This window comes from Armigeres subalbatus, chromosome 1, assembly GCF_024139115.2.
Source record: "Armigeres subalbatus isolate Guangzhou_Male chromosome 1, GZ_Asu_2, whole genome shotgun sequence".
NCBI lineage: Eukaryota > Metazoa > Arthropoda > Insecta > Diptera > Culicidae > Armigeres > Armigeres subalbatus.
In genome coordinates this window covers 200,425,450-200,451,393 of record NC_085139.1, presented here as the reverse complement: position 1 = coordinate 200,451,393, position 25,944 = coordinate 200,425,450, and the positions used below count along the sequence as shown (strand labels likewise).

The window sequence follows — 25,944 nt, the reverse complement described above, 5'->3', positions numbered from 1 at the left end:
CCATCCACATTGACGTATATTGCATGGAAAGTAGACATAACCCCTGTGATCACTGGCAGCGAAATCTTCTGTAGCTGTGAAACAGTAGAGAGTTAGATGACTCCTTTCTTCAGGGCCAGTTCTGGAAGGTGGTCCCCTTAAGTCATATGTGTTAAAACCAACATATTTAAATTATGGGCTCTTATGAAGTTCGGCCCTAACTTTCTACATACATACAATATTTTTTATTGACAAAGCATTCAGCAGATCGACAATCATGTTCCAACCAAATCCAATAGGCACACCAAGTGAACAGATAAATTGATCACTAAAGTTTAAAAACTGCCTCACTATCATGTGTACAATTTGCATCAAGTTTTTAAAATATATTGAGAATGCACTGCTAAACTTGTCTAATTCTTTCTTTCTATTTTATTTAAATGCAATCCAATACAACGCACCACGTTTTTCCTAAAGTGTTCTGTTCTATCATCACACGCAAGTCTATCATTCTAAAGAAAACCCATTTCAGTGCCTTTATATTGTGCTCATAATTTACTTGTACTAACATCGTGTTAAATCAGGAACGCTTCGGAATCCCGGTTTCTCACCATAATTTACCACATCCCATGAAAATCTAAATTTTACTGCCTTGTTGTAAAAAAACACAATCATCGCCAACTCAATAACACAAGGTATTAAAAGAAATTCCATAAAAAAAATCCTTCAATTATGAAAGCTAACGAGAATACTTCTGGAAAGCCTCACGTTCTCAAACCCCCGCAATGTGGTTATCCTCGCGGGTTTCGTTCATCTCGTACGTCCATTGTGTTTTCCTCTCCCACGTAATGGCATCGGGGCTAGATTCATTCCTAACTGCTGGCTCCATAAATGATGAATGTAACACCGGGAGAACTTCCGAATAATGTCGGAATGTTTTTATGGCATCCAGCAGAAGATGGCTGCGAAAGGAAACGATTACGTGCCCGCTGGCATCATCTATCAAAAAAATGTCATTATTGTAGACATCGTAATGAACATAATAATTACATCTATTGCGATGAAAAGCTCTCTTACCTTCGAATGGAATGACCTCATTGAATTGCACTTCGTAGAAACGGAAATCTTCCTCGTAGGAGATGCCATTCCATTTGTGACAGTACAAATGTACGATGACGTTTATTTTCTTCTGAACAGCACAAAGAGGCATTTGATTTGAAGACGTCTCGCAATCTACCGCTGACGACTTCCAAGTATGATGTCATAAAATATGTAATTTAATTTTTCGCTTGTTTAAGTATGAATTGCCTGTTGTCCTGTTTGTTCCATTCGGCACTTCTTGTGAGCGAATCCAAGTCCAACAGTTTACACAGAACTTTGCCCGACGCAGATTGTAGAGCTTAATGATTCACCATCAATCCAGGGCAGTACCTACACCTATAGTGCTCGGTGTTATCCACCGTCACCATCCGGATGCGAGGTAGTTTATCTTCGTCTTGACTCGCACAAATCTTGAATTATGTCCAACCGGTTCTGGTTGGTCGTTCTGCGAGCATTTCGCAGAGGAAACGCGAACACGCGGCGCAAACGGGATTAATGAATGAGAAAGCAGTTCCTTTTCGCTCGCCGGGACATGGTTTACGGAGCTCGCAATGTCTAGCACTGCTGTAAAATGTTACTTTCCCCCCAGTAGTGATGGGACCTCGACCAGAAACCTACTTCTAGTTTTGCTATGCATTGTACCATGACGTGGAATTACATCTATGGAATATGCTGAGGATAACGTTATTTATGAATTGAATAAATCTTGTTTATTGTGCCATTGGAGCTCAAGTTCACTACTTGAGGTTGCCCTAAGAATGGTCTGCTGGGTCAAATGACAGCATGTCAATTGGTCGTAAAAAATAAATGTTAGTCTGAAGTTGACGAACAATGGCTTCACTGGATTTATATGCATTCCAGAGCTAAATTACTTTTCCATGTTAGCCAAAAGGTCATACAGGACAAAAAGGAGTGAAGAGAATCTGTTTAGATGGAAAATAATAACGAATTCGTTAGATTTAGAAAACGAAATAAAGAATTTAAGAGTTTCCCTTACTTTTATTTCCGTCCTCCATATTTCTTATTTTGTAAATATTTTTTGTTTTGTTTTTTTTTCTGTTGTGGTTATTAATGTTGATGCTGATATATTTTGTGCTTGCCTGTTTTATAAAGATTCTCTGTCATTTTATCGAATTTGCTATTGTTTCATCCTAATACTCTTTTTATTTTATTAAAAAAGAACTTGAGAACTTGAAACAGCATCACGTCAAAATAAGACTGATGAGATTCAATCACACTATGTAGCCAATGTACGTTAACAGTTAGCCAGTGATCTACGTTCGAAAGCGCATAACATTGTTCAAGTCTTATTGCATCGATCTTCCTTCGCTCTAATGAAGAAGAGTCGGATATTTTAGTGCCGCTGCCGACCTCGGCAATAAATCCTCCAGTCCCTTAACGCATTGCCGATGGTCGTTCTGCTTTCGAACAACAATATGCCACCTTGCTCGTTTGTCCGCCTCACAGAACGTTCGTAAAGGTGATAGAAAGAGGTTAGTAAACATTTTCAAATTACACGTAATTGAATTGTACTCCCATGCGTGTATTCGATGTTACCGGGCTTAGGACCGGACTGGTGGCGGATGCACGTTGGGTGATGCTCCCATGAAACTCTCCGCTATCTACGTCAGCAGTAAACATGTGAGGTGAGCAGAGCTCAAGATTAATTGCGAATGCAGTATGTTGGATACACTAACCACACTACGGCGAGATCATGTTTGAGTGCACCAACAAGGAAAACTAAATCCAAATTATTTGTTAAAATGTGCTCAACCATTGACAGAATTTGATAGGTTTCAAATAATTAAACAATTGGTTGGTTGGATTGGTTGGTTGGTTGGTTGGTTGGATTTGGTTTTGGATGGATTCGGATTCGGATTCGGTTTGGATTGGTTATTTGGTTTGGATTGGTTTGGAGGATTTTGGTTTGAATATTATTGGTTTGGAATATTTGGATGGATTGGTTTGGCAGAATTGGTTTGGTTGGTTTGGATTGGTTTGGTTGGTTTGGATTGGTTTGGATTGGTTTGGTTGGTTTGGATTGGTTTGGTTGGATTTGGATTGGTTTGGATTGGTTTGGATTGGTTTGGAACTTGGTTTGGTTTGGATTGGAGGTTTGGATTGGTTTGGATTGGTTTGGATTGAGGTTGGTTTGGAGGTTGGTTTGGTTGGTTTGGATTGGTTTGGATTGGTTTGGTTGGTTTGGATTGGTTTGGTTGGTTTGGATTGGTTTGACTGGTTTGGATTGGTTTGACCTGACCTGGTTTGGTTTGGTTTGGTTGGTTGGTTGGTTGGATTGGTTGGTTGGTTTGGATTGGTTTGGATTGGTTGATTGGTTGGTTTGGTTCCTGGATTTGATCTGGATTGGTTTGGTTTGGATTGGTTTGGACCTGGATTTGGATTTGGTTTGGATTGGTGGATTGGTTTGGACTGGTTTGGTTTGGTTTGGATTGGTTTGGTTGGTTTGGATTGGTTTGGATTGGTTTGGTTGGTTTGGATTGGATTTGGATTGGTTTGGATTGGTTTGGTTTGGTCCTGATTGGATTGGTTCGATTGGATTTGGATTGGATTTGATTGATTTGGTTGGATTTGGATTTGGTTTGGATTGGTTGGATTTGGTTTGGATTGGTTCTGGATTGGTTGGATTGGTTTGGATTGGTTTGGTTGGTTTGGATTGGTTTCGGATTGGTTTGGTTGGTTTGGATTGGTTTATTGGTTTGGTTGGTTTGGTTGGTTTGGATTGGTTTGGTTGGTTTGGATTGGATTTGGATTGGTTTGGATTGGTTGGATTGGTTTGGATTGGTTTGATTGATTTGATTTGGTTTGGATTGGTTTGGTTGGTTTGGATTGGTTTGGGATTGGTTTGGATTTGGATTTGGATTGGTGATTGGTTTGGATTGGTTTGGTTGGTTTGATTGGTTTGGATTGGTTTGGATTGGTTTGGATTTGGTTTGGATTGGTTTGGATTGGGATTGGATTGGTTTGGATTGGTTTGGACTGGTTTGGATCTGGTTTGACTTGGACTGACCTGGATTTGGATTGGTTTGGATTGGTTTGGATGGTTTGGGATTGGACTGGTTTGGTCCGGACCTGGTTGGTTGGATCTTGGATTGGTTTGGATTGGATTTTGATTGACCGACCTGGATGACCTGGTTGACCTGGATCTGGACTGACCTGACTTGGTTGGTTGGACCTGGTTGGTTGGATTGGATTTGGATTGGTTTGGTTGGTTTTGATTGGTTTTGATTGGACCTGGACTGGTTTGATTGGTTTTGACTGATTGGTTTGATTGGTTTGGTTGGTTCTGACCTGGTTGGATTGGTTTGGATTGGACTGGTTGGACCTGGTTGGTTTGATTTGGTTTTGATCCTGGACCGATTGGACTGGATCTGGATTGGATTTGGACTGGACCGATTTGGACTGGATTGGTTTGGATTGGTTTGACTGACCTTGACCGGGGTTGGTTTGGATTGGTTTGGATTGGTTTGGGATTGGATTTGGACTGGATTTGGACCGTTTGGACTGACTTGGACCTGGTTTGGATTGGTTCCTGGTTGGTTTGGACTGACCTGGACTGGTTTGGATTGGTTTGGACTGGTTTGGTTGGTTTGGTTGGACTGGATCTGGACTTGGTTTGGTTCGACTGGTTGTTGGTTTGGATTGGTTTGGATTGGTTGGATTGGTTTGGATTGGTTTGGTTGGATTGGATTTGGACTGGATTTGGATCTGGACTGGATCTGGTTTGGATTGGTTTGGTTGGATCTGGACTGGTCCTGGTTTGGATTGGATCTGGATTGGTTTGGACTGGATTTGGTTGGACTGGACCTGGATTGGACTGGATTGGACTGGATTGGTTTGGATTGGTTTGGACTGACCTTGGTTTGGGTTGGATTTGGATTGGTTTGGATTGGTTTGGATTGACTGGACTGGTTTGGTTGGACTGGATTGGTTTGATTGGTTTGGACTGGATTTTGGTTTGACTTGGTTTGATTCGGACTGGTTGGTTTGGATTGGTTTGGATTGGTTTGGTTGGTTTGGATTGGTTTGATTGGACTGATTGGTTTTGGTTGGATCTGGATTGGTTTGACTGGTTTGGTTGACCTGGTTTGGATTGGTTGACTGGATTGGACTTGGTTGGACCTGACTTTGGATTGGTTTGGATTTGGTTGGATTGGTTTGACTGGTGATCTGACCTGGTCTGACTGGTTTGACTGGTTTGGACTGGACCTGGATTGGTTTGGTTGGACTCCTGGACCTGGACTTGGTTTGGACTGGTTTGGATTGGTTTGGATTGGTTTGGATTGGATTTGGATTGACTTTGACCTGGACTGGATCTGGGTTGGATTGGTTGGACTGGATCTGGACTGGATTGGTTTGGTTGGTTTGACTGGTTTGGATTGGTTTGGACTGGTTGGATTGGTTTGGTTGACCTGGATCTGGACTGGTTGGTTTGGACTGGACTTGGTTGGTTTGGACCTGGATCTGGATTGGTTTGGTTGGTTTGGATTGGTTTGGTTGGTTCTGGTTGACTTGGATTGGTTCTGGATTGGTTGGATTGGTTTGGACCTGGTTTGACTGGATTTGGATTGGACTGGATTGGTTTGGATTGGTTGATCTGGATTTGGATTGGTTTGGATTGGTTTGGATTGGTTTGGACTGGACCTGGACCGTGACTGGTTTGGATTGACCTGGTTGGTTTGACCTTGGTTTGGATTGGTTCTGGATTGGTTTGACTGACTGGTTTGATTGGTGACTGGATTGGACTTGGATTGGTTTGACTTGGTTTGGATTGGTTTGGGATTGACCGTTTGACTGGTTTGGATTGGATTTGGATTGGATCTGGACTGGTTGACCTGGATCTGACTGGATCTGGATTGGTTTGGATTGGTTTGGATTTGGATTGGTTTGGACTTGGTTTGGTTGGTTTGGATTGGTTTGGTTGGACTGACCTTGGACTGACCTTGGTTTGGATTGGTTTGGATTGGTTTGACTGATTGGATTTGGGACTTGGTTTGGACTGATTTGGACCTGGATTGGTTTGGATTGGTTTGGATTGGTTTGGATTGGTTTGGTTGGTTTGGGATTGGTTTGGATTGGATTTGGATTGGTTGGACTGGTTTGGTTGGTTGGATTGGTTTGGATTGGTTGGTTGGTTTGGATCACCTGGTTTGACCTGGTTGGTTTGGACTGATTGGTTTGGACTGGTTTGGACTGGTTTGGATTGGTTTGGATTGGTTTGGACTGGTTTGGACTGGTTTGGACTGGTTTGGACTGGTTGGGTTGGTTTGGACTGGTTTGGTTGGATTGACTGGACTGGTTTGGATTGGTTTGGATTGGTTTGGATTGGTTTGGTTGGTTGGATTGGTTCTGGTTGGTTTGGACTTGGATCTGGTTGGTTTGGATTGGATTTGGATTGGTTTGGACTTGGTTTGGATTGGTTTGGATTGACTGGATTGGTGACTGGTGACTGGTTGGACTTGGTTGGTCTGGACTGACTGGACTGGTTGACTGGTTTGGATCTGGTTTGGTTGGTTTGGATTGGTCAAATCTGAGACTGACCTGGATCTGGTTTGGATTGGACTGGATTGGTTTGGATTGGTTTGGATTGGTTGGATTGGTTTGGACCTGGTTTGGATTGGTTTGGATCTGGTTTGGATGACCTGGTTCTGGATTGGACCTGGACTGGACTGGATTTGGATTGGTCTTGGATTGGTTTGGATTGGACCTTGACTGGTTGGTTGGACTGGTTGGATTGGTTTGGTTGGTTTGGATTGGGACTGACCTGGTTTGGATTGGACTGGATTGGACTGGTTGACTGGATTGGTTTGGATCTGGTTTGGATCTGGTTGACTGGTTGGTTGGACTCCTGACTGACCTGGATCTGGACTGGATTGGTCTGACTGGTTGGACTGGTTGACTGGATTGGATTGGTTGGTTTGGGATTGGATCGACTTGGACTGGATTGGTTTGGATTGGTTGACTTGGTTTGGATTGACTTGGACTGGTTTGGATTGGTTTGGATTGGATTTGGATCTGGACTGATTGGTTTGGTTGGTTTGGATTGGTTTGGTTGGTGACCTGGTTGGTTTGGATTGGTTTGGGATTGGTTGGATTTGGATCTGGGATTGGTTTGGATTGGTTTGGATCTGGACTGGATTGGTTGGATTGGGATCTGGACTGGATTGGGACTTGGATCTGGACTGGATCTGGGACTGGTGGATTGGTTCTGGACCTGGTTTGGATTGGTGACTCTGGGATCTGGTTTGACTTGGATTGGACTGACCTGGACTGGACTGGTTGGTTCTGGACTGGTCTGACTTGGTTTGGACTGACCTGGTTTGGGTTGGTTTGATTGGTTGGTTGGACTGGATCTGGTTTGGACTGGATCTGGTTGGATTTGGACTGACCTGACTGGTTTGGACTGACCTCGACTGGATTGGATTTGATCTGGACTGACCTTGGTTTGGATTGGTTTGGATTGACTTTGGTTGGACTGACTGGATTTGGATTGGTTTGGTTGGATTTGGACTGACCTGACTGGTTTGGATTGGTTTGGATTGGTTGGACTGGATTTGGACTTGGTTTGGATTGGTTGACTGGACTGACCTGGACTGGTTGGTTTGGTTGGTGATGACTGGATTGGTCTGGACCTGGTTTGGACTGGACCTGGACTGGTTTGATTGGGATCTGGACTGGTTTGGATGACCTGGTTTGGTTGGATCTGGACTTGGTTGGTTGGTTTGATTGGTTTTGATTGGATTTGACTGACCTGGACCGACCTGGTTTGGACTGGATTGGATTGGTTTGGTTGGATTGGATCTGGATTGGTTTGGATGACTTGACTGGGTTGGTTTGGATTTGGATTTGGACTGGATTTGGATTGGACCTGGATTGGTTTGGACTGACCTGGATTGGTTTGGATTGGTTTGGACTGGATCTGGGATTGGTTTGGATTGGACTGGATTGGTTTGACCTTGGACTGGATTGGTCTGACTGGATCGGATTGTTTGGATGACCTGGTTTCGACCTGGTTGGTTTGGACTGGTTTGGATTGGTTTGGGACTGGTTTGACTGGTTTGGATTGGTTTGGACTGGTTTGGATTGGTTTGGATCCTGGTTTGGATCTGGTTTGACCTGGACTGGATTGGACTGACTTGGACTGGTTTGACCGATGACCTGGTTTGGTTGGTTCTGGTTGGACTGACCTGGGTTGGTTTGGTTGGTTTGGATTGACTGGATTGGACCTGGACTGGTTGGTTGGACTGGTTGGTTTGGACCTGGACTGGACCTGGACTGGACCTGGATTGGACTGGACCTGGTTTGGACTGGTTTGACTGGATTTGGATTGGGTTGGATTTGGTTGGTTTGGATCTGGTTTGGATCTGGTCTGGTCGATCTGGACTGACTGACCTGGACTGGATCCTGGATTGGATCTGGATTGGTTTGACTGGTTTGGATTGGTTTGGTTTGGACTGGTTTGACTGACCTGGTTGACTTGGATTGGTTTGGTTGGTTTGGACTGGTTGACTGGACCTGGTCGACTGGATCTTGGATGACTGGTTTGGTTGGTTTGGACTGGTTTGGTTGGTTTGACCTGGTTGACTGGATTGGTTTGGTTGGTTCTGGACTGGTTTGGTTTGGATTGGTTTGGATTGGTTCTGGATTGGTTTGGACTGGTTTGGACTGGTTCTGGACTGGTTTGACTGGTTTGGTTGGTTCTGGACTGGTTTGACCTGACTGACCTGACTGGTTTGGTCTGGTTGACCTGGTTGGTTTGGTGACCTTGGTTGACCTGGATTGGATCTGGACTGGTTTGGATTGGTTGGACTGGATTGGTTTGGTTTGGACTGGTTGGTTGACCTGTTGGTTCTGGACTGGTTTGGACTGGTTTGGATTGGTTTGGATTGGTTTGGACTGACCTGGTTTGGATTGGGATTTGGATTGGATTTGGATTGGTTTGGATCTGGTTGGATCTGACTGGATTGGATTGGATTTGGTTGGATTTGGACCTTGGTTTGGATCTGGACTGACTGACTGGATTGGTTTGGATTGGGGATTGGATTGGACTGGATTGGACTGGATTGGACTGGATTGGTTTGGACTGGATCTGGACTGACCTGGACTGGTTGGATCTGGACTGGTTTGGTTGGTTTGGGATTGGTTCGATTGGACTGGATCTGATTGGTTCTGGTTGGTTTGGACTGGTTTGGTGACTGGTTTGGATTGGTTCTGGATTGGACCTGGATTGGTTGGATCGACTGACCTTGGATTGGTTTGGATTGGTTGGACCTGGTTGACTGGACCTGGTTTGGATTGGATCTTGGTGACCTGGTTTGGTTGGTTGGATCCACTGGACCTTGGTTGGTTTGGACTGGTCTGACCGATCTTGGACTTGGTTGACCTGGTTGGTTTGGACTGGTTTGGATTGGTTTGGACTGACCTGGTTGACCTGACCGGATTGGTTTGGACTGGTTTGGACTGGTTTGGATCTGGGATCTGGACTGGATCTGGACTTTGGTGGACTGGTTGGATGGTTGGACTGGTTTGGGATTGGTTTGGTTGGTTGGACTTGGATCTGGTTCTGGACTGGTTTGGATTGGTTTGGATCTGGACTGACCTGGATTGGACTGTTTGGATTGGTTTGGTTGGTTTGGATCTGGACTGGATTGGTTTGGTTGGTTTGGATCTGGTTGGTTGGTTGGATTGGTTTGGTTGGTTTGGATCTGGTTTGGTTGGTTTGGATTGGTTTGGATTGGTTTGGACTGGTTTGGACTGACTGGACTGGATTGGTTTGGATTGGACTTTGGTTGGTTCTGACCTGGTTTGGTTGGATCTGACTGTTGGTTTGGACTGGATTTGGATTGGACTGGTTTGGACTGACCTGGACTGGTTCTGGATTGGTTTGGGTTGGTTGGTTGGACTGGATTGGTTTGGTTGACTGGTTGGATTGACCGACCTGGTTGGATTTGGTCCACTTGGATTGGTTTGGATTGGTTTTGACCTGGTTTGGATTGGATCTGGTTGGTCTGGACTTGGTTTGGATTGGATCTGGTTGGTTTGGACTGGTTCTGGACTGACCTGGTTCTGGACTCGATTTGATTGACCGTCTGACTGGTTCTGGATTGGTTTGGATTGATTTGGATTGGTTCTGGATTGGTTTGGATTGGTTTGGATGACCTGGTTTGGATTGGACTGGATTGGTTTGGATTTGGTTTGGATTGGATTTGGATTGGATTTGGATTGGATTTGGATTGGATTGGGATTTGGATTGGATTTGGATTGGATTTGGATTGGATTTGGATTGGATTTGGATTGGATTTGGATTGGATTTGGATGTGGATTGATTTTGGATTGGATTTGAATTCATTCTGATTCTGAGTCTGATTCTCATCCTAATTCTAATTCTGGTACTGATTCGAATTCTGATTCTTATTTTGATGCAGATTCTGATTTCGATTCTGTTTCTTATTATGAATATGATAATCGGTTTCTTTTTCTGATTAAATTGTGTATTTTGATTTTCATTAAAAATTCAATTAGATTTGGCAATGAATTCAAATTAGAATTTCGATTTGATGTAGGAAATAAGAAGTGAATTGGATTTGAGGTCGGATTCTGTCATAGTTTTGAATACTGATTTTCTTTCAAATTTTAGTTCGAATTTGGAAATTAGTTTTCCAATATCTGGTCGGATTGAAATTTCAAATTAAGTATGGATTTGGAATTCAATTAATTTTTGGATTGAGATTTGAGTTTGTGCTAATAGTACAACACGACACAGTTGTGTACCCTCAACCCTTTGGTGCTTCAGTCTGTTGTACGTTCGGCATTCGATGCTCTATGCACCGTCTATTGCGCGCTCGTTAACTTAATGGCTTTAATATAGATTTATGGCGCATTCACGCCCAACTACTTTAGCAACATTGGCGTCCGGCGATCGCCATCATCGGTCGTGTCCTTCGGATGTAAAACACACGCAAAACTGACACAAACATGTGCACATACAAGAGAGCGCGCGGCTGCGAGTCAGTTCGGTCCCATTGACGTCCCGCTCCCCCCCTAGTAGTAGCATAAAAGAGGTGGACATGACATGGCACCTCTTGGAAATCGTTTAACCATCGTTAGCCCCGTTCGTGCCGAATATGTGGCAGCTTTGGATCGGTGGCTGCCTGCTGGAGACTGCCTCGAAGTAAACGCTGGTGTTGAGTTATTGGTTTAGAATATGTTTGCTCCATTAATTCTGCAATTTATTGCTCTCGACAAACTGTGCTTTTTGGTGTATAACAACTCTCCGCTGCCGTGACTGCTCCTTAAACACAGGAAATCAAGCAAACATAGGACAGTTGGCGCATAAGGCGGTGTCCTAAGCTAGCAATATATGACAAATTACGTAAGCCCCTCATATTGATAACTGTGAAATGTTTGATAGCCAAAAAAACAACGTTTATACCATTTCTATCTAATTATTCCACTAGCTCAACATTGGCCAATAAATATTATCCTAAATATCACTTCCTCAAACGTTGTTACCCCAAGTGCTGCCATCCGTAAAAAGCTAACTACATGAATCACCATAATGGGAATGCATGAACTATTACGGAACTTAATCAATGGTCATCGTATCGTAGTTTAAATTACACGAGCAGATGAAATAGCAGCAATAGCTTCTGAACAGAGAATTGTGAGCATATATGCACTTCTACACGTCGTAGAGCATTGTTGCTTGCAAATTCCATCGCAACTAGAAGGAAATACCAACAAAAATTCGTTTAAGTATGGATAATATTAAAATAGTTATGGCTTGTGCAACTCTACGTAACAGTTTCAATCTGTTCCACACAAAAACCACTATCCACAGCCAGGAAGCAGCTTAGTCAACATCAGGACTATGTGCTTTTCCCAGACCGCTCCCTCCGCAAGCCGGCGTGAAACACATCCCACACAGTTCATACATTGTGCTCCCTGCATTTTCACGACACGAGTTTATCGCTACTTATTGCTGCCGTTTCCTCCATGCGGTGGTGAAACGAGCAATTTCGATTCTGCCAGTATTCCGTTCGAATTCCAGTTGCTAACACCGAGCGCCACCATCAGTCGTAAAACTTTGGATCTTGAAAGCAGTAGCCGCTAGAACAATCGAAAATCGTTAAACAGCCAACCAAACTTGCTCAAACGGAGACGGCCAAGCCAATAAAATGATCTCAAGGGGAACCCTGCAGTAAGATGACAAGATATCGGGTGAAACAAAGCGGAAGTGAATCAGCGAAAATCTTTTTATTTCTTTCTGGAATCACATTCCTCAAATGCCTAGCAACTTTGTGTTATTGGAACAGTTATTCCGTTAAGATAATTTAAGCCACAGTTTGGAGTCAATCGTCAACTGTTTTATCATGACAAACATAATTCCCCCATCTATTCTAGACCAATATGTGAAAAGGGCGTAACAGCCAAAATTTATTCCTTCTGATTCTTCGTCTACATATATAACTATATATGTGGACCAAGAATCAGAAGGAATAAATTTTGGCTGTTACGCCCTTTTCAAATGTTGGCCTAGTATTGTCCTTTTATGATGGCTGGAAAGCCGCCCTTCCCTCGAGGTAGACCGGAGGATCCTTGTGTACCCTTCCGTCACAGATATCGCTGCGGACATCAGGGACCAGTCACGTTGAACTCGTAATTAACCAAACAACACATCTATTTAGTAAGTGGTGCGATGATGATGTGAATTCTTTCACTTTTTAATTTACGCCGACCGACAAAACAAGAGCTACTGCGTGTGCTGATGTCTTCTTACACTTCCACATTCATTTGAAGATACTTCTTTTGGAGGTGTAGCGTTGTGAAGTGCAATGGGATGACAAAATGGTAAACTTAGCTGCTCATGTTACCTGAAACAGCCGTACCATTCTTCTGCTTCTGTGGCAGCGACGCGTAAGTGGGATGCTTTCTCTTTATCGAAAAATCCGGTCGCACCACTGAAGTTTTGATCCATCCCTTGACTTGAGTTGCAAGCGGTTCTTCTTAGTGCTCGATTAGCGCAGAGTATAATCGACTCCATGTACGTACGAATTGCGAGACATCTATTCTGGACCGACTCTGGAGTCTCGAGGTGTGTTGTGTTGGATCAAATAGCACTATCGATCAGTCACACAGTTTGTTGCAATTTACGAGCTTCTTGACTCCACTGAACCTTGCGAATGGCGCTGGGTTCCAACAAAGATGAACGTAGTGCATGGCACTACAAAGTGGCCGACAAAGTCAAATCTATACCGCAAGTACTAGGTTCACGGCATTCTGTAGAGTGTAGACCCTTGACTTATTTATTAGGCGACTACCTTGGACCAATGGAAGTCTGACACAGAATGAAACACCCACTTTGGGCGTGCTTACAGCGACACACTAGGAGTAGTTCAAATTTTGCACCTTCATCGAAAAAAATAATTGGTAGGCGTAGTAGCGGACACCTTCATACATAAATGGTACCAAATAGTTTTTCGTGAAAAGTTCCTACTTTTAAAAAATCCCGCGTTAAATACCTTTCGCCATACACATTTTTGGAGGTTCACTCATACTGGCTTTTTGTGCATATAGCGACTGGATGCTGGCAGCGGCAGGTAGAAAACCAGCCACTGCTAATCAAGCATATGCGGTATTTCGAAAAATTTCGGTTCGAAACGAAATTAAGCGGAATTTGAGCATGGCAAAATCTGATTTCTGACAATTCGTAGTTTGCTACTCCGTGATTGACTAGAACTTGCGTAATTGTACAGAGAACACAATGAATGAGGCTTGGGATTAGTTACCCATTCTCAATGTACACACGTTTCGGAAGCTCAAATATTTAAAGTCAATAACGGTGCCGGCCACGTTTTTACGGTCATATGGGAAGGGAAGGATTGTTAGTTCGATTCTCGTTGCTACTAGAGACCGAGAATACCTCTGCACCTCCACGATTGTCTCGGGTAGTGGTATTGTGTTAGTTGTACATATTTTATCTGGATTCACTTTGATAAGTGATGCGATCAATAAGATGGGAATAACACTAATCCGCTGTCTGTCGAGAAAAAGTAAAACCATGCACGCCCGGTGGAATATGAAAACTGAAAAGAATCACGTTTTGGACGATCAAAAGGACGCGCAGCACTCTGTACTTATTAGTCCGATAGCTACAGCAAACTATGGAAGATCGCGCTTGTTTCGACCGGAGCAAAGCGCAATACATACGCATGAGCCACCGATACCAAATATATATTTTATTATTTCCCCGACGAATAAAACACGCACATCCCACGCAAATCCCACAATTATTTTCAAAATTATAAAACAAAGAAAAAAAATTATTACAGAATCTCAAAAAAAAAATAAGGGAAAAATATTGGGATTTATTTAACTAGTTTTTTTATTTGATAGGTTCAGTCGTGTATCACAGGAGCCGGAATTCTTCAGTATGAAAATATTAAATATTAAATATAGGATTATTAAGCTCTCAAGATGATTGCATTTGATGTTTTTATGGACCCCACCCCATCAACAAATCATCTTCGTTTTTAGCTTCATTAAGTGAGGGATTTTCTACTCACCGCCTAACCATGTAAGATTTTATTCATTAGAATGTGTTTACTATTTATATGGAGCCCATGAAAAAATAACCGACCTATCCTTTCCCCGTTAGCCCTTACGCAATTAATGCACGTGTCTCGAAACCTTCGAAGTGCTCTCAAAATATGGAACAATTTTGACAATTATTTAATGTTAAATTTGTACCTTTTTTCAAATAATGCACTTAATGAAAAGATTGAATTAAACACTGATTAAACATAAGCATCATATGGAAAGATCCATAAAGTACGTCACGCAAAAAATGGCGATTTTCAACGCCCCTCCTCCCTTCGTCACACTTTTTGTATTGAAACTTCAAATTTTTTGTATGAGTCGTCACGCTGCTCGGAACCCCCCTCCTCCCTAGGAGCGTGACGTACTTTGTGGTTGGCCTCTATATATCGTACTTTAGTTTGTTTTAACCCGCGTTTTCAAGAACTCTCCATTCAAAACGGAAGCCACGTACTACTGTTCGGGGGCAGCAGGGACTATGTCCAAGGGCTTCCCGAGCAAAGGCAGATAACTGAAATGATATTAAACTGATAACACGCTGAGTTATCCTTATTATCATTTTGATATTTAGTTATCAATCATGTGATTAACTGATAACTGAATAATAACAAATTTAATTATCATTACAAATTTTCCATTTTCTTCAAAATTTCGCGTCGTTCAGGTATTGTGCTAAGCATTCTATTCTTGTAAACAAACTAACTTATGGAAACATCTTCCCTAGGGACATATTTTATGGTGAATGGTCATCCCAATATGTTCAATACGTGGTAAACCCGAGCAAAGGCAGATAACTGAAATGATATCAAACTGATAACACGATTAGTTATCCTTATTATCATCTTGATATTTAGTTATCAATCATGTGATTAACTGATAACTGAATAATAACAAAATTTATTATCCATACATGGTATTTTCTTCTAAATTTCGCGTCTAAATTTTCGTCTATCGGGGTAAGCATTCTATTCTTTCAAACATATTATACAGCGCATAAAAAAATCTACTCATCCGCTTATTTTTCGACGCAACCAAAAATAAGCGCCAGATAGTCGCCTAAAAAAACATACCTGTAGCAAAAAAGCTACTTCATAATTTTGAAAATTTGATCTCCACGTGGTGGTTTGTAGCGATGAATGCCAGATCTGTAGAAGCCTTCAAAAAATTATCACGAAAGATGTCATTTTGTTGCAAGGCACAATACTAACTTCTGCTAAATGTACCCGGCCTATGCTATAAATAGTGTGACAAGAGCTGTTTCCAAACACTGAACTAAAATTTTCGTCTAAGCAAACGATAATTTTCCTCGTTATTGACGATATCTACTGATTTGTTTATTTTTCTGTCAACAAAGGAATTGGCACAAAAGTTGAAATTTTCCTGGTTGTTTTATACTATGCTTATTAACTTTACTTCCATTTCAGGTGTCGTTGAATAATGAAATATGTATCTGAGAACCAAGCGCTGTAGTTTAATAAGTACTTAAAATGGCCTTGCAGCACCCGGAACATGTGATCCAAGGGCATGTGCTCATTCTGGAACGGTGAATAGTCTTGACTAACCGCAATTAAATTCGTCTTGGGATTCAAAGTGTTTATGTATGTGGGGCAGCGGAAAATTTAACTGGAAGTGTCGGGTAATCCGGAAATTGCAACGATCTGGTGTGTTGTGGAGAAAACAATCATGCTCGCACTTTAGTCGATCTAGCAATGTGCTCAAGCAAAGACTAATTGCTCAACTATTGACAGGTTTGAACGTAAACAAGCAAAATCATCTGCAGTCAAACATCCAATAGTCGATGTTGAAAGGACTCATGGGAATATCGAGATGTGAAATAGAAAATCCTTTGGAAGGTGTTTGAATGGACCATCACTGTAGCCCAAAAAATATGTTTAATTAGTCGACCCGGCGGACATTGCAGGCGAAAATGCGCGTTGTGGTCTAGGTACCCATATGAATCCTAATTCCGGAGCCCTCATATAACCTTATGTACCAAAATCAATCTTTTCGTACAACCGTACATCGTACATCGTTTCGAAAACTGTCCGGCCCTGGATCCTCCGAACAGCAACATTTTTTCACGGATAAATTCTTCCTGGGATCAGCAGTATTTATGTTTATATATGCATATGAAAACATGAAACGTTTCACTGTAAAATGCAAGGTTGTGGTTTAGTTTGAATAAAACCTATAACCGAAATCGATTTACAGCATGGCGCTGCGAGCAATTGTTTTAAAACCTAATGATTGATAATATAAGAGAGAAACCTAAGCCTATTATTTAATTGGTCACAACTGAAAACAAAATGTATTCAATAAAAGGACGACGAACCGTATTTATCCTAACTGATTGCCGATTCGCTGTTTTGAATAAAATTCATTTCGGTTATCATTTTTGTTAAGTTGATTTGTAATTCAACCAGAATGATAACAATTCTAGTAATCAATACAACTGGATAATTAAGTTTGTTATTAATTAGTTATTCTGCTTTGCATTCTGCTTTGTCCAGCCAACTGTTATTTACATAAATGGTCATGGCATCATGATTTGATTATAAATCAACTTCAGTAAATGCAAGATCGTAGAAAGCGTAGTGCTCTTCTCTCCTGCTCCTCAAGAAAGCGTAATTGGGTGAGTGCCTAGAGACGACGCCGTACAATCACTCGATTCGAGTTCGAATCCCAGTGAATGCCAACATTTTTTTCAATGCGTAACGAAGTCGGCAAAGAAGATTTTACTATTTTGGTCGATAAAGCAGTGATGGCTGATAACTCAATAATAACTAAATTAGTTATTTTAGCAAATATTATGTATAACAAAATGTGTTATCAATTTGGTATCAGTGATAACCTAATTTGTTTTCAGGTAGTTATTTCAGGAACAAAATTTTGGTATCATTTTTGTTATGTTGGCTGTTAATTCAGCCAAAATGATAACAAGTTCAGTTATCAATATGTTCGATAACCGGATAAAAGAATTTGTTATCAATTAGTTATTCATTTTTGCTCGGGAAACTTTACCAAAAAAAACTGCGATTCTTTCTTTAATGGTGGATGTTATAAAAAGTGTAACAAGAACTGTTTCCAAACACTGAACTGTTTAAGCATATTATTTTCACCGTTACCAACGATATCTATTGATTTTATTTATTTCTCTGTCAACAAAGCAATTTACGCAAGAGTTAAAGTTTTCTTATTTGTTGTACACTATGCTTATTAACTTAACTTTTATTTCAGGTGTCGTTGAATAATGAAATATGTATGTATCTGAGAACCAATTCAACTTCAAATCAGTACTTAACATGGCCTTGCAACTCCCGGACTAGGACCAAGAGAACGTGCTCATTCAGGAATGGTGAACACTCTTGACTAACCGCCTTTGCATGACAACGTCTATATATAAAAATGAGTTTGCATTTGCTTTTAGGCAAGGCTTTTAGGAGAAAGACGTCCACAATGCGAGCGAAACAGCAGTTAAAACCCCGATGTATATACTTCGAGCAAGTGGGTTAGGCCGGGTTATATGAAGTGCCAAGGAGAAAAAAAATTAGAATGGATTATAAATAAAAGTAAGTTTCAATGTTTTACGGTTTTACTGTTGATTTGAAGTATGGGATGAAATAAAATCTCTATGGAAAGAAGGAGGCTCTCCTGCATGTTGACCTCAAAAGGAAATTTAAATCAACTATTGATACACGAAGAACAAGCTGTAAAAACAGCACATGATCTCAATGTGGTATCTGTGTATCCCTGAGTAATATTCAACATAACTAATTAATATCATATGTTGTTATGATAACAGGATATGATATCTTTTAATTATTTATACTTTTTGGCAAAATTACAACTCAATTACAAAGCATGGTATTAGATCAGCAGTTGTTATTGATGTGTTATTTTTAAGTTATTCGCTTATGCTCGGGATTCACGGACGGCAATATTATTCGTCTTGGGATCCGCAGTGTTCATATAGGGTAAAGTGCCCAATAGTGGACCCCCAACCAATAGTGGACCCGTGTATTTGAGTATTTTATGTATGTATCGTGAAGAGGAGATGCATAACTTGTTATTAGACATCAAACAGAATTAATATGTTGAAAACTTCTACTCCTTATGACAGGAAGAGCAATATTCCGCTACTAGGGGGTCCACTATTGGGCATTTTACCCTATATGAGGAAGCGGAAAATTTTACTGGGAATGCCGGATAATCAAGAAATTGCAACGATCTATCTGGTGTGAATTTGAGAAAATAATCATGCTCGCAATGAAGTCGATCTAGAGTGCGGCGTTGCGAAATTCTCAACTATTAACAGAACCTAGGTTTAAACGCAAAATACAAACCCAAGATCGTTATCTACAATCAAACCTCCATGAGTCGATAGTTAAGGGACGGTCGACTCATGGAAATATCAAGATATGGAAAAGAAAATCATTTCATCACAGTAACCCATAAAACAATTTTTAGTATGGAAAAATTTGCTTCCATGAGTCGATATTGAGTCATAGAACATCGACTTCTGGAGGTTCGACTGTACATAAGTAAGAATGAGTTGAGGTTTCTGCTGTCTCGATTTAACTAGCAAAAGGATATTCTCCAAATAGCAACCTTTTTTCATGGATTAATTCTTCCAGGGATCAGCAGTGTTTATATATGCATATGACAACATGGAACGTTTCACTGCGAAATTACAAAGTTGTTGCTAGCAACCTAATGATTTACAGTTAGTGAGAAAAACTAACCTGAGCAAGGTCGGGAATGATTGTCTTGTATTTATATATTTATTTATTTGTTAACAACTGTGTACGAGCTCGGGAGACAGTGGACTGTAAAAAACGGAAAAGGTTCTCTGCGACCGTAAAAAAAACGCGTCTGGTCTGATCAACGATTCAAATAACACTCAATTTATTTTCTGAATTTGGTAGTGTACATGATGTAAAAGAATTAGAGCGATGGAGTACCAGAAGGGTACATCCAAACAAAGGCTGTGCCAGAATATCACTTGGGTTGCCAGCAACACGGAAATTAGCTTGCTTCAACATCCTCCGGGCCGTTGGAATTGATGAATTTCAACTCTCGTTTAGTTTAGTGGTCTGGTTCACTGTCCAAAGGTAATACGCAAATTTTCTTGATAGCCCGTTTCGTCGTTCCATTTTTTGTACGCAAAGTAACCACGCGAGTGTGGCCGTCATTTCCTTGGTGTAATTCTATTATACGTGCTAACTGCCATTGAAGTGGTGGGCTGTTGTCGTCAACACAGCACTAAGGCGCCCACTTCGAATTTAATAACCTTGAAATCTCTTTGCAGCTGCTGCAGCTCGTGCAAGTAGTCCTGAGTCCAGACCCTCCAAAATCTTTGCCTTATGTCTTAAACCAATTGCCATTTCGACAGTCTTCCTTGAGGGAGATGCTGGTATGACGGCTCAGGAAACTCTCTCCCGATTAGGAAGTGAGCAGGTGTGATGGCTGCAATATCGTTTGGGTCGTTCGACAATGGAGAGAGTGGCCTTGAATTTAGGATGGCCTCAACTTGGGCTAAAACCGTAGCCAATTGTTCGAATGATAGTTTGTTTTCAGCCATGACCATTTTTAAATGCGATTTCACAGATTTCACACCGGCCTCCCATATTCCGCCCATGTGTGGACTACGTGGCGGAATGAAGGACCATTCGATTGTGCGTTCTGTACAGAACTCGTTGAGCTTCTTCTGGTGTTGTTCTTCCTTGAATAACGATGCCAATCGTCTCATTTCATTTTTTGCTCCTTCAAAGTTTGTGGCGTTATCCGAATACAGCTTATGAACAAGGCCACGGCGACTCACAAAACGTTGCAGTGCCCCCATGAATCCGTCGGTTGTCAAGTCAGAAACTGCTTCTAAATGCAATGCGCGTTTTGCCATACATACGAAAACGCACACATAACCCTTCAAAGTTGGAGCACTCCTCAATTTTGCATTCAAACGTATCTGGAAGGGACCAGCAAAATCCAAACCGGTATTTGCAAATACAGGAAAAGGTTGAACTCGATAGTCTGGCAAGTTACCCATCAGTTGAGAAGCTCTCGTTGATTTTGCCCGGAAACATGGTATACACTGGTGTATCAGATTTCTGATCATACTCTTTGCATCTAACGGCCAATACTGTTGTCTTACAATTGCTAAGAGACCGCGTTGTCCGATGTGCATGTTCGAGCGATGTAAGTATCTTACCAATGCTACCGTCATAGGATGCTTCTTGGGTAGCAAAGCTGGGTGTTTTTGTTGGTATGGAATGATTGCGTTCTTCAATCTACCTCCAACGCGCATTATACCGTCTCCTTCATCAATAAATGGGTTTAAGTTCCGTGTCGAAAATTTGAACTCTTTGTCGGTTTGCAAGGCGCAGATTTCTTTATTGAACGTTTCCTTCTGCACCAATCGAATAATCAAAGTAGTTGCTCGTGAGACTTCAGCTGTGGTAAGTAAACCTTTGGTTGAAGATTTTCTGCCGCTCTTGATGTAGTCACAAAATCGAACAATGTACGCCATTGTACGTTGAATAATGGAATATCGACTGATTCGGTTGAACAAGTTCAATCTAGGGATGTTCGACGTAGCTATCAGCGTTGTTTTGCGTAACTCCGGCAGCTGTTCCTCCAGGATAGGTATTGGCTCGGTGAAATGTCCTTCGATTTGACTTAAGATGTGTGGCCCATTCCACCATAATTCGTGTGATTTCAATTTCTTCGGCTCTACCCCTCGCGATAAGCAATCAGCTGGGTTGAATTTGGAAGGGATATATTTCCAAAAAAACGGTTCGGTTAACTCTTGAATTTCACGAACCCTGTTCCCGACATAGACAGCAAGAGCGTCTGGCGATTTGGTGAGCCAGCACAAAACTATCTGTGAGTCGCTCCAGCGGATTATGGTTTCGAATTTGACATCAAAAGCCTTCAGTTGTTTAACCGTTAACCTCGACAGCAACTGAGCTGCCAATAATTCCGCTCGGGGTGTTGTTATCTCTTTTTGACTTCCCTTTTTCTTCGGTAGTATCATAGATTTGCTGCATATTAATTTTTATTATTATTATCGTCTTTATTTAAGAGGTTTTCAGCCCTCGGCTGGCTCACCTCTGGTATCAGAAACAAACAAAAAAATATATATATATATATGTATAAAGGGTATTACATATCATTTTTACAAATTTGTTATTCTAGTTGTTGTTTTTAATAAAAAAGGAGATTTTCAGTGTTCCATCATAGATGGTGCGTATTCCGGAGGGTGTCCATTGTCGTTGCGGGGTCTATTGGGGTTCCAGGGTTAATTCGATTTGTGTTCCATTTTTTTGAGAGAGTAGTCCAATTTCGTTGCCGGGTCGGTTTATTTTTAGGGTTCAGGTCGTGTTCCGTGGTTTCTTGAGAATAGTCCAGTTTCGATGCGGGGGTCTTCATTCGTTGGGTTGTCGTGGTGTGATGCCAGGTTTTCTATTATATCCTAGTGTAGAGGTAGGCGTCTTTGAGGAAGTTAATTGTGTTCCTCTCGTCCAGCGGGTTGTTTTGCAGGGCCGAGTAGGCATTGGAGATGTTGTTGTTGGTGCGGGCTGTGTGGTAGATCGGGCATGTGCCGAAGATGTGGTTGATGTTCAGAGTGCAATCACACTCCTCGCATCTGTTATGTATGTTGGTGCCACCCAAGTTATGGGTGACGTTGGTGTGGCCCGTTCTCAGCCTGGAGAGCACCACTTGCTCGCGACGGTTGTCGCTGTCGTTGCCTGGTAGGGTCGAGTTCTTCAGCATGCGACAGAAGTTTCTCTGCCGTCGCCAGTCGTTTGCCCATGCTGTGGCGATTTCTGTTTTTACCCACAGTTTGGCGTCCGCTGCCGGGACTTCTCTGCTCATAAAGCCGTCGGTTCTTCCGAGATTGGCCAGTGCGTCTGCATATTCGTTGCCGGGTATTCCTGCGTGACCGGGTACCCAGAGGAGCGTGGTGTTGCGGTTGGCTACTGATTCGATCGCTTGGATCCATGGATGCTTGCTGGCTGGTGACGCCAGGGCTGTTAGGACACTAGCCGAGTCCGAAACGATGAGGATTGGCAGTGTGCTGGGTATGGCCATGGCCCTGAAGATTGCGGCTGCTTCAGCTGAGTAGACCGTGCAACGGTCCGACAGTCGGTACGATTCATCGAGGGTGGAGGAGTAAATTCCGATGCCGACTCTGCCGGCAGCCTTGGACCCGTCCGTGAATCGGATGTCGTGTTTCTGGTACCTTTCCCGGATGCGGTTTTTGAAGGTTTCCTGTGCTACAGCTGGGTTTGGGTTTCTTGAGAGGCGTTCTTTGAGCTTGAGGTCTACTTTGGGAGGGGGAGTTTGCCAGTGTCTCGGTCCCAGGCGTCGGAGGCCGGCGATCTTGGGGATGCTTTTACCCGTACTCGGTTGCAGTGGTCACTGAAATTGAGTTTCCTGTCCACTGAGACACCGAGGATCTTGCAGGTTTTCTTGGTAGGGATGGGGATTTTGTCGATGGCGATGGGTTGGGTTGGAGGTCGATGGTTGATGCTGCATATATGGGTTCGGGAACACTTACCCGCGGACATAACGTAGCCGGCTGATTTGGCCCATTTGGCCACGTCGTTGACGGCCGCTTGTAGTTTCCGCCGCGTAGCCTTGGGGTGCTTTCCTGTAACCACCAGCAGGACGTCGTCGGCGTACACCAGGATGTATATCCCTTTCGGTAGTCGGTCGAAGACGCCTTCCATCGCGATGAGGAAGAGGGTGACGGCAATTACTGAGCCCTGGGGGACCCCGGTTTCTTCCTTGGTTGCTCTTGATGTTTGGTTTCCTACCAGGACCCTAAAGGTTCGGTCTGATAGGAAATTTTTGATGAACTGCAACATGTTGCCGGTAATCCCCCACGACTTCAGTTTTTTTAGTACACCGGGTGTCCAGGTGCGGTTGTACGCCTTCGAGAGGTCCAACGATGCCATTTCGACGTGGTGCTCTTTCCTTCTTGCGTCGTCCAGTATTTGACCCAGTGCGGCGAAGTAGGTGTTGGTACCCTTGCCTGGTCGGAACGCGTGTTGCCTGTTATCCAGGTGGCCGCCTTTCTCCAGTAGCTCGATGAGCCTTCGATTGGCCATTCTCTCCATTATCTTGGAGACTACGCTGGTGAGGGCGATGGGTCGGTAGTTGTCGACGTCGTTGGGAGAGCCGCGGCCTTTCGGAATGGGCACGACGAAGCTGGACTTCCATTGTGTCGGGAGCGTTCCTTCTTGCCACTCCTTGTTGATGGAGCTGAGGAGGGTGGTTTTTCCGCCGACGGGCAGGTGCTTCAACATGGGGTAGCCCAGGTCGTCGGGGCCGGCTGACTTGCCCTTTCCCTTCTGGAGGGCGTACTCCAGCTCAGCGAACGTGAAGGGCCTGTTGAATTCTTCTCCGCTGTCGGGTGGGATCTGGATCGCGCTGATTTCCGAGGATGGGTCTCGGTGTGTTTTCCGGAAGTGATCCGGGTACTCCAGGTACGATGCGTGTCTTCCTAATTCGTCAGCCAGGGCGTCCGCTACGGCGGAGGGGTCGCGTTGTACGGTGCCGTTGATCTTGAGGGAGATGCCTTTTGCTTTGCGCTTGCCTTGGAAGCAATTCACTCGACGCCAAAGCTCGGCGGAGGGTTGGTTGCTGTTGATTCCGTCCAGAAAGTTTGTCCAGCTTTTCTCTTTTTCTTCCCTGATGGTTTGCCGGCACTCGTTGCGGGCGGCTTGGTAATCCGTACGGAGTTCTTCGAGGTCAGGGTGTCCTGCTTGCAGTCGGTCTTTTCCCCTTTTTAGCGCTCGGAGAGCTTTGCGCCTACGCTTGACGGCTTTCTTGGCGGTGTCGTTCCACCAGTGTACCGCCTTTCGTCCTGGGTTGGGGCTCGATTTTGGTATGCAGCTTTCGGCCGCTCGGAGGATGACTTCGGATAGCTCTGTTGCTGATGTTGGTGGATTTGCTACCAGCTCGGCCTCGACTACTCGTTGGTAGCCGTCCCAGTCGGCGCGATCGTATAACCACCTCGGTCTTCTGGAGATTTCTTCAGGTTTGCCGTTGAGCGCCAACATGATGGGCATGTGGTCGCTTCCTCGCGGGTCATCGTCCGAGGACCAGAGGAGCTTGCCTACAATAGCGCTCGACGCTAGCGATACGTCGATGGCTGACTCCGTTGTTCCACACCGGAAAGTGGGTGAGCCATCATTGAGAACGGTTAGACCCGTATCCGAAGCAGCGCTGAAAACTAGTTTGCCGCGGGTGTTATCGGAACAGCTACCCCAGGAGTGGTGGTAGCCGTTCACGTCTCCGAGAATAAGCACCGGGGCTGGTAGGCTTTCGAAGGTACCCACCAACTTGTTGCGTAAGTCGTTGTGTTTCCCATTCGGAATGTATAGGGATGCGATGGTTAGTGGAAATGGCCATTCGACTCTGACGGCTACCATCGGGATTCCAGCGTCGACGAGTATTTCTGTGGTGGGGATGTCTTTTAGCACGCCAACAGCAGCCGATTGGTAGGCGTTCTGGTTTACGTCCGCGAACCACTTATAGCGACCGCCGAGAGCGCGGTCCATGGCAGTCGGCGTGGTCCTGTGGATTTCCTGGAGTGCTATGGCCAGAGGTTCGGAATTGGCTACTAGCAGTTCCAGGTCGCAGATGTTGTTGAAAAACCCGTTTAGATTCCACTGCAGTGCCAGAGTGGTACGCGGCGGGCTGGTGCCGCGCTGGTGCGCTGCTCTGTACGGTGTTGTTCTGGTACGGGGCGTTGGTGGGTTGTTACCGGATGGAGAGGTCCGAGGAAACGTTGTGGGTGGTGTTGCTGGTCCGGAACCCGCAACCGGCAGAGATGGGGAGGGCGACGGGAAAGGTTTGTGGCGGGGATGTGCTCCCCCCCAGAGCTCTTCCGGAGGCAGGTCCCTCGCCATGGTCGTCTGTGGTAGCCGTACTTACGTGGGAAGGACCGGGCAGGATGACGGCGTTGGGGCCGTATCTTCTCCGATGGAGTTTGTCATAGAGAGAGGCAGACGTTGATTCAGCTCCGAGTGGAGGGAAGATGGTTGCTTCGTCCGCAGTGGCGGCTCTTTTACCTTGCGCTTGACTGATGGAAGGTGTATTGCATCCCACGTCGTCCGTCGGGGAATAGAACTTCGTCCCGAGAACGCCAACTGTTCTGCGCTTGACTCCATCGGTGTCCCTCGCAGATCTTGTCTTGTCCTGGCTGGCAGGGTCAGCGTCCGAGCGCCGGAGGTTGTCCGC

General features: G+C 43.7%; 1 protein-coding gene across 1 annotated transcript; it reads right to left on the bottom strand.

Moving 5' to 3' along the window:
* Positions 1 to 526: 526 nt before the first annotated feature.
* Positions 527 to 1,394, bottom strand: LOC134209852 (uncharacterized). Its single transcript, XM_062685876.1, has 2 exons — positions 1,057 to 1,394; positions 527 to 978 (listed from the first exon to the last, which is right to left on the bottom strand). The coding sequence occupies exons 1-2, from the start codon at positions 1,187 to 1,189 to the stop codon at positions 752 to 754; spliced, it is 360 nt and encodes a 119-aa protein (XP_062541860.1). The 5' UTR covers positions 1,190 to 1,394; the 3' UTR covers positions 527 to 751.
* Between the last annotated feature and the right edge of the window lie 24,550 nt (positions 1,395 to 25,944).